The sequence below is a fragment of the Fusarium oxysporum genome, chromosome VI (genome assembly GCF_013085055.1).
Source record: "Fusarium oxysporum Fo47 chromosome VI, complete sequence".
Classification (NCBI taxonomy): domain Eukaryota; kingdom Fungi; phylum Ascomycota; class Sordariomycetes; order Hypocreales; family Nectriaceae; genus Fusarium; species Fusarium oxysporum.
Window position 1 is genome coordinate 1,455,911 of NC_072845.1, and position 13,860 is coordinate 1,469,770.

A 13,860-nucleotide genomic window follows, 5' to 3' on the forward strand; every position below is an offset into this window, starting at 1 on the left:
TCAGGTGACGGTAGCTGAATTCAATGGTGAGTAACAGATGAACCAGTGCAAGGCCGATACCGGTGAAGAGTTCCTAAGTCATTAAATTTGTTATCAGGCGACTGGCAGAACCGAAACACATATATTTGTCTTTAAATTTGAGCTAAACCCTGCATACAGATGCTCAAGAACGTGTAGTGTTCCGTCCCAGTGCTAAGTACTGATAAATGATCAGCATAACAACCCGCCTTCTGTATACCGTCAGGCCATATCAGACCTCGAACGGTGTCTCACGCAACATGATATCAAGTTTCTTGTAAATTGCTTGTGGAGTCTACTTGGCCTTTACTGGCAGATTCGTATAGGAGTTTTCCTGCATCGTACGCCGAAGTTCCCCAGCCTCGAAATCCCGCAAACAAGTCTACAATCATAAGCATTGACTTCGTGATCTTCAAGAGCAGATGGAGTCATAATTATCTATTAGAAGGGCCAATAACACAATAATGTATCGATGGGACTCGAATTCAGCCATCCGTTCACTAAGGGATCCTCCTATAAATTATACAGAACGTCTTCTCAGGGTTGCCTATTTTTGTTTCAGGCAGGCAGAACAGCGTTGACATTCAATACGGACCAGGAGCTGCAGAGTCAATGTTCCAAAATCCCTAGTTCATCTTATCAGCGGTGGTGCTTCTTCCAGAGAGATGCAAGTTCACGTACCCAGTCAAACATAATGTCAGGTTCCAGCATTTCTATGCTCCCCAACGCTGTGAAGTCAGGCAATGAAGCTGATGATGCAAATTCTCGGGAAATTGGCATATCGGGCAGCAGTGCGGGGCTCGACTCAGTGGCAGAAGAGCCTAGTCCTTGAGTCGTTTCGTTCACCAAGAAGTCAATCCGTGCAGCTTGGAATAGCGTCACCGGCAAGTGTCTTGAGGCAGATTTGGCGAGGCAGTTTGAGATGATACGGTTCATCGCGTTCCACATTGGTGTTACTTCTCGACCCCTCGTGTGCATAGTCTTCTTCAATGCGTCTAATGCTCGTGACCGTAGTGCTTGTCGGTTGGGAACGTCGAAGCCGGGCATGTCAAGCTCGGAGACAATATGCATGATTGGCTGGAAACATGCATGGCCACCAATATGCCACTCAAACCGCTGGGCGTCCTTATCATCTGGCATCTTGTTCAGGCTTTCGATGAGGTTGACGGATTTCTCTAACATTCTGAAAGTATCAATTAGCCTTGGTTCCTGTTAAAGAGAGCTGCAGTGCATTTTCGTGTCAAACGTACATTTGTCGGACTTCAGGGATAATCACAAACTCCCGGTACTGTTTTGGCGTTCGCAACCAGAAGATAGACCAGCACCGCCATTCAACTACCGTTGCAAGTCCAATTGCCATTCGTTGCTCCGGAATCTGTGGATTGCAGTATTGTAAATAATGTGCTTGGAAGTGATCGACCATTTCATCCACCATGCCTCTGACTTCATCGAATAACGACCGAAGCTTGACGGCTGGGTTCGTGTCATCATGATTCTTGGCTTGTGATTTAGTCGTCCTTTCAAGTTTGTAAGTGCCTCGGACGATTCGTCTGAAACAGTGGTGACCATACAGACGGATCAAGTGAACTGTCATGTCGGTAAACCCAGCCTGTGTAGATGTGCCGTCGAACCCCCCCCTCAACGAGATTTTCATCCGATATGTTTCTTGGAAGGAAGGTGGTGAAGTCCTCGTCTGATATAGTCGGCTCTTGACCCCTGCTTTCTGCAGAGCGATAGTCGAGGTGGCATATCTGATGCCACAACCTGCGGCGAATCTCAACTCGAACAACGTCCATGCCCGTGGAAATGAACAGCGAGGGCTCTCTGTGGAGACCCTGCGAGAGCGCCATCGTGTGAGCAAGGCCTAAAAGGGTCCAGGTTTTTGCCATGTCATCTTCCCGCGACTGACAGGTCTAAGGGCAAGTTAGCTAGGACGCAACTTTGAAATGGGAGTAGTACAAACTCACCAGAAGCAGTACAAATGCTTGAAGTACTTCAATGCTTGGTGTAGTCAAGAAGTTCTCTCTCCCTAGACTAATTTGCACGCCATGTTGAAATTGGGAAAGGAGTGCCTCCTTTTCTACAGAAAATTGCAACAATACGTCTTCAGCCGAAAGACTATTGATAACTGAATAGAAGACAGCCAACGCCAATGGTTCGAAAGTATGAATATCCTCGCCGGAGTGAGCGGCCAGAAACTCCCCATCGTCAGAACTTGAAGCGTTCACGCCCTACGTGTAGTCGATATACTGGATCAGTCGTCGTTTGAGCGTAGGGTTGTGAACTATTCTAGTCATCGGATCAACGTGAGCGTAAAAGGTATCAAGCAAAATCAAGCATGTATCTGCTGAAGTCGGTGCCCATATCCTGAGGTCATCCGTCGAAGGTCCTGAAAATGGAAAGGGGGAATCTGAGCGGATTGTCGACAAGCTTTCTCTCGGTGCATCGCTAGACAGGCCTCCGAGCAGCATCTTGACATCACGAATCTGGAGTCACCTATTAGAGACAGAAGCTCAATTGAGGAAGTTGACTTGCCTCATCAGCCAGGAGAGAGTAGTGAAGAGATGATACCCAGCGAGATTGACCCCTCTGGCCGTCGAGGAGTAAAGCGCCATCGTAACCATCGGTTGACAAGGTTTCCGACTGAGGGTTCTGTGATGAGCCCAGTCCCTGATGCTTTGAATGTGGATGCTCCTGATTGGAAGTTGTATCAACCGGATGTTGTGGGATGGCAGGGCCACCGCTGAGGGCGCGCTCAAGAAGTTGCTCCAACCGTTCGAGGCGACTCCTGATATCGTCTTGACCAGTTTGTCGGTTGCTTCTTGACACTCGGTTCCCACTAAGGCGAGAGGACTGTGAAGTTGATTGCGGGCTGGTGTAAGTGCAAACACGGTTTCCTTTCTTACACGGTGAACAAACTGGCTGTGCGTGATCACACTTGACTTTCCGATGGCGGCAGGTCAGACAAGCTGTGATGACACGCTTTCGGTTGGGTTGATTGGCTTCGGTAGCACCGGGCTGAGATTCCATCGCTGAAACTGAGGTAGTTGTGGCTAGAAGACCAATTGATATGACTTGAAGCCAATGGTGACATGGGCCCTGAGTGAAAAGAGGTGAGTGGTGGGGAATAAGACGCGCTTATGGCCTGAGCGTTAAAAAAGCGTCTACCGATTTCAGCTGACAAGCAAAGGTTACTTACTATTGGCTCTACTAACGAGGATGTCTGTTACCCTGAATCTTACAGTATGTATCTTAGCTCACAAGCAAGGTTTGCCTCGTGGTCACTAGCATAATTATTGGTGTTGTAAAACTTATCGTATATAAATAAGGGATATGGGTTCAACATGTTAACAGCCAAACGTGCTCTATGGAAGTTTGGACCAGAACTCGGTAAGGTGAGAAGAGTATTGGAGGCTGTTAGAGGAAGCGTGCAATAAATATAAGGGAATTTCACTTAGTAGTCAGGGAAGAAGTCAGTTTGTACTAAGAATTATTTATTCACTACCCTGTAATCCTCTAATCTAAGCATATATCTTTTTGTTAAAGTTTTGGAGCATCAGTAATGCTTTCCTGTTATATTTGGACTCATTAATAGTTTAGTAGTTATTAAAATGCTAGCCCATCCTTGATTTACTGGTCTACTATGTCAAGAACGACTCTTACTGTTGTTGAAAACCCACATTCGTATTTCGTCCCTTTGGTCATTGCTCTCTCCAGAATTTCTTCTGCCTTCAAATAATCCCACATCTCAAGGGTTAGTGCATGCCTGCAAGAGTCGATATGGCCTCACACTGAATTTACACTCGCCAGACGACGATCCACTCAAGTTACTATTGAAATTCGAAGACTGAAATTAAAATCAAAAGAGCCCTGACGATGGAAAGTCAAGATGCCAGGATGTTCGGCAACTTTCTGATTAAGTCGTAAGTATTCGAAGCATAAGCTACAGGTTTACATTATTTTGTAGCATCTTTACTGACAAAACGCTAGTCCTTATCCCCGTAGTACCGTCAAAGTCATATTTGGTGATAACTCAATCTACTGGATCTCGGTCGATCTGTTGGAGAGGTATCCCAAGTGCAGGCTCTCCTACGACGCCCACAGGGGTGCCGTCAAGCTCAGCTGGCTGAACAAGACACAAACGGCTGCCTTTGTCGGCTATCTACGCAACGGAACATGGACGAGCCGAAAGCCAGAGGACTGGGACGGATCACCGCACTACTACAACCGGATACAACACTGTCTGTCGGTCCACGGTCTCGCTTTGGACTACGAAATGGTCGAACTCGCTAGACTCACGTTTGAAGACTTCACCAAGATGGCTGATCGACTTTCAATCTTCGGCCTCGTGGAGATGCTTAGAGAAGCCAACTGGACGCTTCAGAGCAACCAGACTGCTTTGGCCGAGTACTTCACCCAACGAGTTTCCATGAGCGAGGAGACCATCACCGAGGTCCAGATCGCCGGTTTCAAAAGCGAAACTAGCGCCAGTCGAACTTTCGCCAACATCGCCCTTGGGGAAATGGGCGAAATGAAGCGCAAGCTCCAGCAGTATGAAGAGAAGTACGGACCTCTGTAAACTGTGAAAGACTCCGCCACAGTAGAGGACGCGTCCTCGGAGTAAGACAGAAATCAAAAAGATGTTATTTGTGCTTTTTTAGGTGCTAAAGGGATAGAACGTGAGTCTCTCCAAGAGGATGGCGCCAGGACGTGCCCCGGTTCTAGTCGGACGAGACAAGTTTTTAAAGAAGAAGTCCTCGAGAGGCTAGGGGTTGGGATGCTGCTGCGAATGCTCCAGAGACTTGTCCGTTGTTGGAGGGGTTTGGACCAGCTTTTTGTACTTCGAATAGCAAAATGAAAAGCCGGCGTCTACGGTTTAAAGGTTCGAGAAATCACCGATAGCAATTGATTCTCGAGTAACAAATTTGCGAGGATTTAAACCCGCCGGGTAGGTTGGAGAACTGTCTTCGGATGATCTAACGATTCAGGAAGTCTGGTATAATAGCTAGCCGAACGGCTTACAGTTGACACCAATTGGCTACGAGATGTCTCCTTTATCCAATCTGCTGAAGTGAAAGCCCTAGCTAAGATCCGTCTTCTTTTCCGCAGGGTACTCCGAAGTCTTCCCATCATCGTGTGATTCTTCTTGAGAATTGGCCTCTGAGTCTTCTGATATCACTTCCCGAGCCTTGGCTTGCCGCTTCCTATCCCAGGCCAGAAGTAACTGAACAACGGCAGTCCAGACGACTGATGAGTAAGTTAGTATTGCGTAAACCAGTTGATCGATCAGGGTCTCGGGCGACTTACTCAGCAGAGCGTTGAGAACAGTGGACCATGTATAACCCTTTGCAGCCCTAGGGAAATCGGTAGTCTTCCAGACAAAGTTGGGAGCCACAGCTTGGACCACATAGGCGAAGTCGTTCGCCGCAGCTACTAGTAAGGCTCGCTTTTCGGTATCAGCGGAGCAGATCTCGTTAATCCAGCTGAGAATGAGGGGACCGGCACCGTTCTAAGGGGCTTGTGAGCACTTCTGCTTATCTCCGCTACGCCAGGTATATAAGACTTACACCAATGTTGGCAAACCAGTAAACAAGAGTTCGGTCTCTGTTATTTCCGTAAAGGGGCATCTTGAGAAGGGCGATGTTGAAGGCCATCTATTGAAGGGTTCAGTCCTTGTTTGTTTTATGCGCCGAGGTGGTAGTTAGCTTACAGCGATTATGGCACCAGCGTAGATGAAAGGCCATCGCAGACCCTTCATGGGCCCATCGGAAAGCCAGCCCCAAAATAGAGCCATAACGATAAAGATTGCAGTAGATGGTAGAGGCAAGTTGTTGATCTGAGCGACGGAATACGAGGTGCCGGGTACAGGGGGAGGATCGGCGTTGAAGCTCTTGAGCCAATATCCCATTGCGGGCTGAGGGTATGCGTTGTTCCAGAGGACGTAGATCATAGCTATGTCACAGTTTAGTAAGAGAAACAACGCTCGTAGCAGCTGGTGTCTTACGGAGGAAGTATGTGTGCCAACTCAGGAGAATAGATTTGAGCTTCGCCTTTGTCCACTTCTCCTTTCCAGCTCGCCCGATGGCGTTCATTCGTTCAATGGAGATCTCATGCTCCCTTTGCGTAGTCCACCAAGTTTTGACACCGTCTTGGGGAAGGTTAGGGAAGAAGAAGTAGCCTGCCACCGCGAGGGGAAGAGTGATGATGCCGTCGATGATGAAGAGCCAGCGCCCTTTGCCTTGGTCAGCGCTACTTATCGAAGGCGGAGAGAGGACTTACAGCCTGCATGACCATGGACACCATTCAAGTTTGTGTAAGCAGCTGCCTGCAGGAAGCCACTGAACATGTTACCAATGCTACCAGCCAGCCAGAAGATCATGGCGCGCTTTCCGATCTCGCGAGGGGTGTACCAAGAGCCGAGCATATAGTGAATACCAGGATAGAAGCCGGATCTGGAGTCATATTAGTCAATTGAGTCCCGAAGGCTGTAATATGACTGTATTCACTTACTCGAAAAGACCAACGAGGAATCGCAGAGCGTACAAAGCCTTGTATGAGTGCACAGCTGAAGTGCAGATAGTCGCAATGCCCCAACCTACTTCCAGTGACGGGATAACCCAGCGCGGCGATACACGAGTGAGAAGTAAGTTGGAAGGAATTTGACCGACGACATAACCCACGGTCCAGATTGATGTGCCTGTTGGATGTTAGTCGGATTGGTGAAGCTCCTGGCTGGGCGACTTACTAGTAACAAGTTCATTGCCATACATATTGAGCTCCTCCTTCATTCCACTCAGAAACGCATTGTTGACGTTTGTTTGATCAATGTTCTTGAGGAAGTACCCAATGGAAGCAAACGTCAAGACAAAAGCGTCAACCTTGAAAAGAAGCCATCGCTGCTCCTTGGGCAACTCCCATGTATCCCAGACGTAGCTCTTCCAGGACTTGCCGCTCTTTTCGCTCTCTTCGTAGTCAGTCGCTGAGTTATCGGTATCTCGATCGTATCGACCATCATCGACCGCAACAGCAGTCGTCTGTTTAGCTTCAGCCATTTCTGATAGCGTTTGCTTGGCAGGCACCCGTTGTTGCTTGGCGCAGCGTGGCTTGGGATCAAGACAGACACAAAAGGGTTACTGAGAAGAGACCTCATACTTGGCGTGGTCTGCACTTCTTTTTTATACGTCACGTCTCGCATGGTGGGTATGCAGTCATTGTTGCTAGCGATCGCGTCAATTGAGATGGGGTCCACGGTCGTTATCGCTGCTACCCAACTTGGCCGAAGTGAATAAAACTATGGGCCGATTTAATCGATAAACAGTCGTAGCGATTATCCGAGTCTTCTTTTCTGGTAGGGCTGGTTGGCCGACGTCGGGACGTGCTATATGGTGGGTGTTGCGTGATTCTGGGGTTGATGACACCTTTGGCTTTAGACGGTAATAGCGGTCTCGGTCCCTTATCTTTGACCATGGCGCAAAATAAACTCGGACCCGAAGTGGGATATGTCCATAACCTGTCTGATCTCAGATATTTAAGGTATTTGGGAATTCGGTCGTCGGTTGTGTTTGAGTGTTAAGTGGCCAAGTTACTAGGATATCGACAGGGGCTGCGAGATTTATACTATTTGAAATGAACAACAAAACCATTATTTGAGCTGTCAGCTCATAAACAACAGATGGGCACCAGGAAAAGAATATGAAGCGTTCAAGACAGAATTAGTGAGATACTCTTGCAGAGTCCTACTCATCCTGACTTGAGTCAACCCCAGTAACAGATGGTCCCGCAGTAGATGGCCTAGACCTGTTTTCCGTTCTCTATATCCGACTTTTAGCTGCATAATGCCTGGTACTGGCCGGATAGTGGCGTCCAAGATGGCAGCACCACTTCCTCTGCGTTATATTCGTGGGGGTCGGCGAAGAGACGGGCAAAGTTGAGGACAAGACTAACCGAGAGCTGGGGCTTTGATATCAGTAATTCTCAGACGCAGAAAGGTAGGATTCGTTTCCCCTTCCTGGACAAGCCCCACTAATAGAATGGCGCACCATGAAGTGCTGTGAGCCAGACTTGATATTGTTGGAATCTCAGAATGAACCCACTTTTCTTTTGTTTTCCATCTTCCTCCTCAAGCTCGATTCTCTTACAACAAGGAAGCGCGTCAGGCAGCCAAATTCAAGTTCGTCAGACCATCTAAGTAACGTTAACCCAGCTCTTTATCGTCTTTATACAAGATATAGTACACCCGCCAGGCAAAGCGGAGCCATTACCAAGCCTAGTTCAACTCGACATGGGGTTGAGCACGCAAGTCCCATAGCTTATTCGCACATCGCTACGGGCCCGGGAGACTATACCCGCAGTATGGCGGACCTGAGCAACGTTTCGTAAGTACATATCAAGATCCCTAACTGGTGGCGGGACCATATTATGATTGGTAGTTGACTGCTTTCAAGCTCTAGGCGTTACAAGATCTTCAACAACAAGAACGAGGCAATCGAAATACCCGCTTCACATGTCTTGAAGTACCCAGCCTTTGAGGAACACTTCACCAGAACCAGTCGCTCTAGGACCCGAAGCCTTGATTCCGGACGTTGCTCATGCATCATCGACATCGCCGCTGTATTCCTGCGCAATGGCAGGTTCTACAACCTCCACACTGGCCAGTGCCGTTGCATTTGTAAGTCAACCAACTTCTGTACCCGCGCCGTCGCTATTTACGACTTTGCGATCGAGTTCGAACTTGATGCACTCGCGGGACTGGTCGCGGACGACATGTCCAAGTTTGTCGAGTACATCAAACCCACAGACGTCCTCTGTCCCAAGCTGATGTATGGTGAGCCCGTGACACCGAAGGCCGCCTGGATGTGCAGCAACCCTCAGCTCTCAAATCGTGAGAGTCTTCGTCAGGACATGGCTCGATTGGTGATGTCTTTGGCTGACGAGCCCAGTCTCAATGAGAGCGGGGTCTGAGAGCATATCTCGTCCCTGCTACTGTTCATATAGAGAAATGGAGTCATCGACGCCTTGGTAGCGAAGAGTATCAAGCTGAGGAAATGTAACCAATGGGATTTCTCTTTCTTTTATCAAAACTGACCTTCATTTTAACCATAGTAGAAAAGTAAGAGACAGATGGTACCAGAGATGGTCTTACATAAATGCCCCACGTGATGTGAAGCGTAAAGGATGTATTTGACCAATAAGCTTCGAAAACATGGCGTCTTGGGTTCCCACTGTTGTCCTATCTGTGACGTCTTGATCTATACTTCTCAGAATACTCCGCACCATACCAAACATTACTTCCACATATCAAAGCTGGCAGCGCAAACATGTCGATCACTCACACTGTACTCTTTCAGTTCAAAGACGATGTCGACCAAAAAGATATAAGAAAAGTACATGACACAAACAAAGGCTCATTGGCCAATTGACTGACAAACCGACTGCGCTAGACATGTGATGATTTCCTTCAACTGAAAGATCAATGCATCCATCCTACAAGCAACAAGCCATACATTTTATCATTGCAAGGTGGCAAGGATAACTCGCCTGAGGGCATGCAGGTATTGCTAACAGACCATCCTTGCGTGAATCTGGTGCTGACAGCCAGTAGAACGGGATAACCCATGGGTTCGTTGCAACCTTTGAGTCGGCAGAGGATCGTGACTACTACGTCAAGACTGACCCAGCTCATCAGACCTTCATAGCTAATGTGGGTGGTCTTCTTGAGAAAGCGATTGTGGTTGACTTTACGAATGGCGTCTACTAGGGTCAACTCGACACTTTGCTGCTGAAACCAAACCCTACTTTAACCCCCATATCAAATGAAAATCAACTAGACACAGCCTGCTTATTTCAAGTAGCCAACAATACATAGAATCGGGACACTTTAGCCAAAATCAGCATGAAGACGAAGAAGATACCGAAATCAATGCGGCGTGCATTTATAACTACCCCATACGTCCGTAACACGATCCAGAGGTCCCACGGTCCTTTCCCAGCCGAATATCTTGCATGCTGACCCAATGTTCCGATGCCAATGGAAGGCTAAGCAAAGTGACATGTCCCTGGTCTTGGTGGCCCATCAAGTCACTTAGTCGTCGGGTAAATGCAAAGCCGGGCGCTTAAGTCACCTAACATCCAGATTTAGTACCGGGGGTTGGCGCCATCCAACTCCACTTACAAATGGTTTCCTTTCATGACACTGAACTCCTTATTTTCTCGAGGTCGAGCTGCAGAAATATTAATTCATCAGCTCAGATGTCGTTTCAACCAACGAACGGATCATCACTCTTCTTGGGCTTGAGCGGAAGCTAGACTGGCGCCGGTCTCAGGCAACTCGTGATACATAATTTGGATCAGGCCCATCAAGATACCGTAACGAGTGCGATTGCCCGGATTCTTGATACAGACATTGCAGAGATAACATATGCTCAAATCATTGATGGATTACCTCTGGGCGAGGTTGCGTTTGAATCAAGAGGCGGAATGCCTCACCGTGATCATCCTATCAATCATTGCCACGACAAGCTTTGCGATGGGATTTTGGACAGCACACGAGGGTTTCGCAGCACGTTTGACCCTAACATACTTAAGTTTGACTCAAGAGTGAGCATAGATTCCCGTATAGTCTTGAGTCTATATTAATAACTAAATGCCGTGTGTTAGCTTCTGTTCGCATTCCAGGCTGCTTCTCCAGGGTCACGGTCATTTGATGTACGTCTCATCAAGATAATCGCGATATCAGTCCATCAAATCGCCGTGATTCTCTTCATTCTTAATGAGGGCCTTCACAAGAACGATGGCGTCATTGAATGGGCACCACCAAAGTCCGACAAGATCTGGTGGGCACATTGCCCAAATGGGCCTGAACCTACGATGTTCTTTCACCATTGGTATTTAAGTCACGACAGATATCCTAACGGGGTAGCAGACATGGTTGGGTACTGGGCTGAATCCCGAATTCTTGGTGGTGTTGTCTTATTCGACCGGCGCCAGCCAATACCAGAATCTGACGTGGACCAGGATGCTGTATCCATTCATCCTGATAGGGAAAACGTAACATATAGAATCTGTCGCTTGACCTCTGAGAAAAGGCTACAGCTACTCAAGTTTCTAACTGCTGAAGTGCCAGACCATACCCCCCTACCAATTCTGCCTGACGAGAAGAACGATTACCGCATCAACCCGGAAGAGTCTCCTGAGGAAACAGGGATATACAGGGATATATGGGATCGCTCAGAGCTTCGGGAAGATGCATATGATCAAAGACTGAGGGACGTGTGGAATAAACTGGATTATCTCACTCACAGTGGCAAGGGCAACGCTGCAGACCGAGCACTGGAGAGGAGAAATAGGATATTCCAAGGACGTTTTGATGGCGAGCCCTGATAAGGTGTTCTAGACAAACTCATGGCACATTTAAAACATACAAGCATAACCTCGAGGTCCATTTGAATACTGTCATATTACTTGCTATCTAGTATTACATATTGTGTAAGATCTGTTCGAAGCTCTCTACCTCAATGGTCGGACATCGAGACCATCTCTCCTTGAGACTCGCCGCATCACCCTGTCGTCCCTCGCCAGCATTGGACGAAACAGCGAAAACCGAACTCTTCAACCAAACTTCCTGACTCGGCTCTATTTTTCCTATGATGCCTACGGATGCAACAGGGATCAATGTTCGCTGGCAAACGATGTTCGTGTTGGAGTCCGGCTTCAGCGCGAAGCTTTCCACATCAACCCTTTGTCTATCGAAAAGAGCTTCGGTTAGAATTCCACTGGAGCCAGCTTTAGACGAGACGATTGTGGATCGTTCATTGGAGAAGTTTCCCTCGAAACTGCCAGGCACGACTCCATCGGGTACTGGAAGAGTTGGCAAGTTCATCCCATCAGCGTGCTTACGGCCATTTATAGCGAAACCCCCTTCAACGACGCGAAGCGACTCGATAGGCTTCTGGCATCGTATGCGGTGCATTCTTACATGCCAATCCGGCCATTGTTCGGTCGGTGGGACCAGGATCGTATCGACAGCCACGGCTCGATCGCCCCAAGGATACCATCTTACGCTTGCAATGGAAACACTCGCCACGCTCTGGTTACCCGCCTTTGTCATCAGGGTGCCAAACTTGACTTCATCGCACTTCCACTTAACCGCCCAAGTCTCTCCACCGTCTCGGCTCAGCGCCAGTTGGTTGTCCGGTGCAATCTGTTGGATCAGAGGGCCTGTTGGAACGGAGAATCCGAAGGCTGAAGAATAGGCAAACTTGCAGTACTTGGCTTGATTGGCTTTCATCGGCCAAGCAACGAATTGTCCGGGAGTTAGCATGAAGTGGTGATTGCCTCGCGGGTGATTGCACAGGATTTGCTGAGGAGCTCGGACGACTTGTGTAGGGGGTTCGAAGGGCGGATACGGAAGTGGCTCAGACTTCCAGAATTCGTCGTCGGCACTCAAGCCAACAGCTATAAGCGTTTTGAGGCACCAATATACGGACTGCGGAGAGTTGTAGTCTTCGGCCATGTACATGTTTCTGTCGCCATTAGTGACACCTCCACGAAGTACCATGATCAACTTACGGATACAGCCATCCAATTGTAAGAGTGCCATCAGTTGAGAAGATGTCAGTAGAATTCTGTGCCCACCACCTCAGATGTCGAGCTAGGAACCCCCTGATTGCTCCTGGTGAGTCAAGCGGCTTAGGCATGTTAGGCACCTTGGCAAACGCCAGCGCGCCAAAGAAACCTCCACAGGCAAACCTGTACGTGAGGGACCTACCGAAAGGAATTGATGAACCTGTTTGTTGTTAGCTTAATGTGAACTCTGTTTATGCCTGTGACATTGGTTACCCTGAGAGTCGAAGTATCTCCAGATCTGAGTTCCGAAGTCCCTGGCTCGTTGTTGATACATCTCGCATCTCGATTCATCCAAATCAGCGGCGAACTTTGAGTACAGTACCTGTGAGAACTGAATGGCGAAACTGCCAGAATAGTAGTCTGCTTGTCGTCCTGTTCCGACCGTATCTCGCCGTCCAGTCTTCTCAGCCAGCTCCTGTTCTTGTCTCGCTTGCTCGACTGTCTGCCAAGGGCCATCCGCTGACCAGCCATCTCCAATGTAGAAGCTATCCAGCAGCTCAAGATCTGCATCCATCTCTTCCTTGACTTGCGAGAAAGGGACACCGCAAGTCTTTACTAAAGCAAGGTTACAGAAGACTCGAAACCAGCGCCAATTTGTCGGAGGCATTTTCTTGCCGCGAATCGAGTTCAACCAGTTCTTCAAGTTCTTCTTCTGGTCTTCGTTCAATGGCTCATAGAAACGCTTTGGTGCTGCTATGAGAGCAAACGCTAGCATTTCTGCTTCCACCATTCTTTGATCCATATCGTTCATGGCACCCCAATACTCTGGATTATGTGGGTCGGTTCCTGTGATGAAGCCGTCGACCCATGGCTGAACTAGCTCATCTACGCGTGCTGCCAGGTCTTTATTGGCGATAGAGTCGTATCCGAAAAGCAATGGCGCTATGGCCCATAGCGGCCTTGCAAAGCCTTCTAATTGTGCCGCCGACTCATCGAAATGTGCACCTGTCGCAACTGGAATACGAACGCGAGATTTTTCAGGTGAGAAATGTTGTTTTAGAGGATTAATCAACGCAATTATGGCTTCAATGAAGTCATCTCGGCTTTGGAAGGGATTGTCGGAGAACCCTGGCAGCGGCGGCATTTTAGTGTAACTCGGGCGAGGTTGGAGAAGGAGAAATTCTTGACTCTGAGTAACACAAACTGAGAGATTAAACAGGCTCAACAATTATAACCAAGTTTACAGAATCTTCAACTTAATCACCGCCAACAGCACTC

General features: G+C 48.2%; 7 protein-coding genes across 7 annotated transcripts; 4 read left to right on the top strand and 3 right to left on the bottom strand.

Moving 5' to 3' along the window:
- Nucleotides 1–512: 512 nt before the first annotated feature.
- On the bottom strand, nt 513–3,048 carry FOBCDRAFT_251204 (uncharacterized protein; the record flags this gene model as incomplete). The annotated part of the gene is made up of 7 exons (XM_059610940.1): nt 513–644; nt 700–1,201; nt 1,269–1,627; nt 1,662–1,931; nt 1,986–2,232; nt 2,269–2,504; nt 2,554–3,048. The coding sequence occupies 7 exons, from the start codon at nt 3,046–3,048 to the stop codon at nt 603–605; spliced, it is 2,151 nt and encodes a 716-aa protein (XP_059465120.1). The 3' UTR covers nt 513–602.
- An 846-nt stretch (nt 3,049–3,894) lies between these two features.
- FOBCDRAFT_202868 (uncharacterized protein) lies at nt 3,895–4,597 on the top strand (the record flags this gene model as incomplete). Its single annotated transcript, XM_031186926.2, has 2 exons — nt 3,895–3,941; nt 4,009–4,597. 2 exons carry the CDS (start codon nt 3,895–3,897, stop codon nt 4,595–4,597), a joined length of 636 nt encoding a protein of 211 aa, XP_031038061.2.
- Nucleotides 4,598–5,098: 501 nt separating this feature from the next.
- FOBCDRAFT_320455 (major facilitator superfamily domain-containing protein) lies at nt 5,099–7,070 on the bottom strand (the record flags this gene model as incomplete). The annotated part of the gene is made up of 8 exons (XM_031186925.2): nt 5,099–5,265; nt 5,326–5,527; nt 5,586–5,672; nt 5,729–5,970; nt 6,023–6,250; nt 6,298–6,470; nt 6,529–6,715; nt 6,764–7,070. 8 exons carry the CDS (start codon nt 7,068–7,070, stop codon nt 5,099–5,101), a joined length of 1,593 nt encoding a protein of 530 aa, XP_031038060.2.
- Nucleotides 7,071–7,483: 413 nt separating this feature from the next.
- On the top strand, nt 7,484–9,103 carry FOBCDRAFT_261787 (uncharacterized protein; the record flags this gene model as incomplete). The annotated part of the gene is made up of 5 exons (XM_059611285.1): nt 7,484–7,551; nt 7,691–7,733; nt 7,847–8,006; nt 8,222–8,393; nt 8,469–9,103. 5 exons carry the CDS (start codon nt 7,484–7,486, stop codon nt 8,977–8,979), a joined length of 954 nt encoding a protein of 317 aa, XP_059467350.1. The 3' UTR covers nt 8,980–9,103.
- A 180-nt stretch (nt 9,104–9,283) lies between these two features.
- FOBCDRAFT_320457 (uncharacterized protein) lies at nt 9,284–10,093 on the top strand. The gene is made up of 3 exons (XM_054705012.2): nt 9,284–9,401; nt 9,459–9,569; nt 9,620–10,093. Exons 1-3 carry the CDS (start codon nt 9,336–9,338, stop codon nt 9,773–9,775), a joined length of 333 nt encoding a protein of 110 aa, XP_054560987.2. The 5' UTR covers nt 9,284–9,335; the 3' UTR covers nt 9,776–10,093.
- Nucleotides 10,021–11,397, top strand: FOBCDRAFT_240911 (uncharacterized protein; the record flags this gene model as incomplete). The annotated part of the gene is made up of 3 exons (XM_059610333.1): nt 10,021–10,110; nt 10,324–10,614; nt 10,675–11,397. 3 exons carry the CDS (start codon nt 10,021–10,023, stop codon nt 11,395–11,397), a joined length of 1,104 nt encoding a protein of 367 aa, XP_059467351.1.
- Nucleotides 11,398–11,457: 60 nt separating this feature from the next.
- On the bottom strand, nt 11,458–13,848 carry FOBCDRAFT_251208 (uncharacterized protein). Its single transcript, XM_031186921.3, has 3 exons — nt 12,856–13,848; nt 12,586–12,802; nt 11,458–12,539 (listed from the first exon to the last, which is right to left on the bottom strand). Exons 1-3 carry the CDS (start codon nt 13,724–13,726, stop codon nt 11,492–11,494), a joined length of 2,136 nt encoding a protein of 711 aa, XP_031038056.2. The 5' UTR covers nt 13,727–13,848; the 3' UTR covers nt 11,458–11,491.
- Between the last annotated feature and the right edge of the window lie 12 nt (nt 13,849–13,860).

Excerpts from the sequence above, each read along its gene's own strand:
- FOBCDRAFT_320457 (XM_054705012.2), top strand. The coding sequence starts at position 9,336 with ATGTCGATCACTCACACTGTACTCTTTCAGTTCAAAGACGATGTCGAC. Across the intron at positions 9,402-9,458 it reads ACCAAAAAGATATAAGAAAA|ACATGTGATGATTTCCTTCA; the intron begins GTACATGACACA and ends CGACTGCGCTAG. Across the intron at positions 9,570-9,619 it reads ACTCGCCTGAGGGCATGCAG|AACGGGATAACCCATGGGTT; the intron begins GTATTGCTAACA and ends GACAGCCAGTAG.
- FOBCDRAFT_251208 (XM_031186921.3), bottom strand. The coding sequence starts at position 13,726 with ATGCCGCCGCTGCCAGGGTTCTCCGACAATCCCTTCCAAAGCCGAGAT. Across the intron at positions 12,803-12,855 it reads GAGATACTTCGACTCTCAGG|GTTCATCAATTCCTTTCGGT; the intron begins GTAACCAATGTC and ends AACAACAAACAG. Across the intron at positions 12,540-12,585 it reads ACAATTGGATGGCTGTATCC|AAACATGTACATGGCCGAAG; the intron begins GTAAGTTGATCA and ends TAATGGCGACAG.